General features: G+C 36.3%; 1 protein-coding gene across 2 annotated transcripts; it reads right to left on the bottom strand.

The window, feature by feature from the left end:
• Positions 1 to 228: 228 nt before the first annotated feature.
• LOC131613527 (uncharacterized) lies at positions 229 to 2,946 on the bottom strand. 2 transcript variants are annotated; one of them, XM_058885190.1, is made up of 4 exons: positions 2,795 to 2,946; positions 1,831 to 1,971; positions 1,221 to 1,514; positions 229 to 1,074 (listed from the first exon to the last, which is right to left on the bottom strand). In XM_058885190.1, exons 2-4 carry the CDS (start codon positions 1,945 to 1,947, stop codon positions 454 to 456), a joined length of 1,032 nt encoding a protein of 343 aa, XP_058741173.1. In that variant the 5' UTR covers positions 1,948 to 1,971; positions 2,795 to 2,946; the 3' UTR covers positions 229 to 453. The 2 variants fall into 2 exon arrangements, with proteins under 2 accessions (XP_058741173.1, XP_058741180.1); XM_058885197.1 differs by lacking the exon at positions 2,795 to 2,946 and adding an exon at positions 2,698 to 2,777.

Here is a 2,946-nt window from a genome sequence, read left to right as displayed (position 1 = left end):
CATTGCTGATTAATAAATAGTTAATGGTAAGTTGATTAATAAATAGTTAATGGGAAGTGATCAAGTAGATAAATTAATTTGACTGTAAATTAACACCATACTGAAAATGAAGGACAAACCTTATTTAAATCATAATAACTACACAAAATACATCATTTTAAAATGTTCACATTCACATTCTCTCTTGCTAGTGCAGAATAGTATAAGCCTTGAATATAAAGTAATGAATTACTCAAATAAAGCCAATACCATAGTTTTGTGTTGGCCTTTTATTTACTTATTGAAATGTCTTAGCATTATTTCTTGAGCATAAAAGAAAAAATAAAGAGAAAACAATCTAAATAAGAAAACAATTTGCCAACTGAGGCACTCAGTGTGAAAAAGGAGTAGCAAATTACACACTCAAGAGTACATAGACAATTATACAGCAGAACACAGATCACAAATGAGTCATCAACAAAATACATCAGTTGATGAAGTTCCTGCCAGCTGAAGAGAAGTTGTGTTCCACTTCATAGTCTCATCGCCACAGTGCCTGTCTTTAGAATTAACCACAGGTAACTTAGCCGAACCAACATCAGAAGCTTCAACTGCAGACAACTTTTTGGCAGCAACTTCCTTCAGACGGTACCTCTCGGCTCTTGACCCGATTACCTGGCCCAATATCGATGCTGCAATAGTAAATGCCATGGCTGATTTAGGCATCAAGACAGACTTCCTAAGCATTGCTATGAATGGAACAGCTGCATGGACAGCTGCAAACCATGACGGCGAAAATTTCTTGGTATGTTCTCTCCATACACCTAAGGGGACATTAGCTGCCATTCCCATCATCCCGATCACAAGAACTTTTGTTGGCAAGCCCTGAGGGCGGAGATTCTTTGCAAATGCGGTGCGTGATATAGCCGCCCGAGCCGCAATTATTACCTGTGGGCACTTGTAATGCATACCAGCAGGAGGCTGAATAACCTTTGCTACAAGTGGAAGGACTTTGCTGACAGCCTGATAGGACTTTGCAATTGGACAGTTCCCATTTTGTAGCCAGTCATTACCTGCCTCATGCTTCGAACCATCCTGAATATCAGTTAAATACACCCATATTAAAATCAAGTTACTAGGCTTAAACATGGTATTTATTAATTTAAAATCTTCACTAGAGAATTCTTTTATTGAAAATGAATTGGCAGTGACAAAAAAGGCAGATTGAATGTATTGCATACCTTTGAAGAAGGTTCCTTTTTTGAGGACTCGGATTTTTTATTCTGTTTCTTCCACTTCTCATTAAATGAGTCAAAACCGAAAGGTCCGCCAAATCCAAATGATGACAGACTAATAGTTGCTGCCTTTGCAGCCAGAGGATTGAATTGGGATTTTGGAAGTTCGGGCTTCATTTTGTCCAAACGCTGAAAAGATCTCTCGGATAAGGGAACTACACCATCACTCCCATGGAAAAGCCTAAATGCCAAATCAAAATTGGGACCATCTTCAAAAATTGGACCTTTCGCCGCACGCACCTGTGTAAGAGATATTTCGTAAGTATAGCAGTTTCTATTTGAGATTAATAACAGAACAAGTTTAAAATGCTGACATCATGCAGCATAACAATGTCGTAGCAAGATAGCATGATGTCATAGCAAGTTAGATAGCACATGGAGATATAATTATATAAAAACACGGCCCTATTGGCCATCAGAACATAGATTTGAGAAGTTAAAGCAAGATACGACAAGCATCATTCTCAAACAACTGCTCGGTGGCAGAAAAATCCATATATATAGGATAAAGAAAAAGGATGAAATGAGAACTATATCAGCCAAAAGGAGAACTTACAGGCATTGGAAAAGCCATAGGAGAAACAAATGAGAAATTAGTTGGTTCATTAATGTTCCTCAAGAATGGACACCTAAGGATAGAGTCCTCATTTATATCTCGAGTAAAGAAGTCCATTCCTCTGCTTCAAATCTAACAGACCTGCAAAATAGGGAATCATAAATAAGAAAGAAACTCATCATGGAATTGACACGCTGGCGCGCGCACACACACACACAAACTTGTGAAGTTCACATCAGGATACAAATTTACATTACCCAATGGCTAATACTAAACCATTCTGATACAATATTGCAACATTAAAATGAAAATCTCTAATCCCCCATTAACCTCATGAAAACAACATTTTAACTTGTTATTAAGATGTGAGAGTCTTAAAACGAACAACTGTGGTGAAAATATAAAACATTTTCGCAAAGTAAAACGGGTTTAATTTTTCCAGTTCAGACTACAATTCAACCATGAATAATATCCCTCTTTCCCCATCCCTTGGGATGAAAGGAGTTGTCAATTGTCAATGAATCAAATCAACAAAAGCTACAATTCAATACCAATTAGTCACTACAGACAGATTTAAGCAAGCTAAACATTATCACTTCCCAAATTGCATTAATCCACACCATAAGAGCTTCTAACATATCTAATCTTACTCATCCCCAAAAGTCAACTCAAATACAAAAACCAACCAATTTTCTACATTCAACCAATTTTCAAACAATTCATATGCATGCCAAAACCCATTTCACCAATTTACCCACCAAGTTCAAAACAGATGAAAAAAATCAAACTTTTCAACAACAACAGTATCTCAAATCCCAAAACAAAAACCAAATTATCAAAACAAAAAAAAAGGACGTAAAAAATCACCGAAATGAAAAAATTGAAACTACCGATCTAGAAACAGAGAATGAATAAGCTATAAGAAATAACGAAATTTTAACAGCAACAAAATTGAGATAGATACCTTTCGGAGATTGCAAGAGGCACACGCCAATGTAAGAGAGAGAAAGCGAAGAATAAAAGCAACGAATGAGATTGAGAACGTGGTAGGTGAGAGAGATGCTAACTCTATAGAAAAAATTGAAGTTTTTTTTTGGTCCTAAATTAATGTGTTTA

The sequence above is a fragment of the Vicia villosa genome, linkage group LG1 (assembly GCF_029867415.1).
Source record: "Vicia villosa cultivar HV-30 ecotype Madison, WI linkage group LG1, Vvil1.0, whole genome shotgun sequence".
Classification (NCBI taxonomy): domain Eukaryota; kingdom Viridiplantae; phylum Streptophyta; class Magnoliopsida; order Fabales; family Fabaceae; genus Vicia; species Vicia villosa.
The sequence above is the reverse complement of the archived record's forward strand: the minus strand, read 5'-3'. Positions and strand labels throughout refer to the sequence as shown.

Excerpts from the sequence above, each read along its gene's own strand:
- LOC131613527 (XM_058885190.1), bottom strand. The coding sequence starts at position 1,947 with ATGGACTTCTTTACTCGAGATATAAATGAGGACTCTATCCTTAGGTGT. Across the intron at positions 1,515-1,830 it reads CTATGGCTTTTCCAATGCCT|GTGCGTGCGGCGAAAGGTCC; the intron begins GTAAGTTCTCCT and ends TCTCTTACACAG. Across the intron at positions 1,075-1,220 it reads AAAAGGAACCTTCTTCAAAG|GATGGTTCGAAGCATGAGGC; the intron begins GTATGCAATACA and ends ACTGATATTCAG.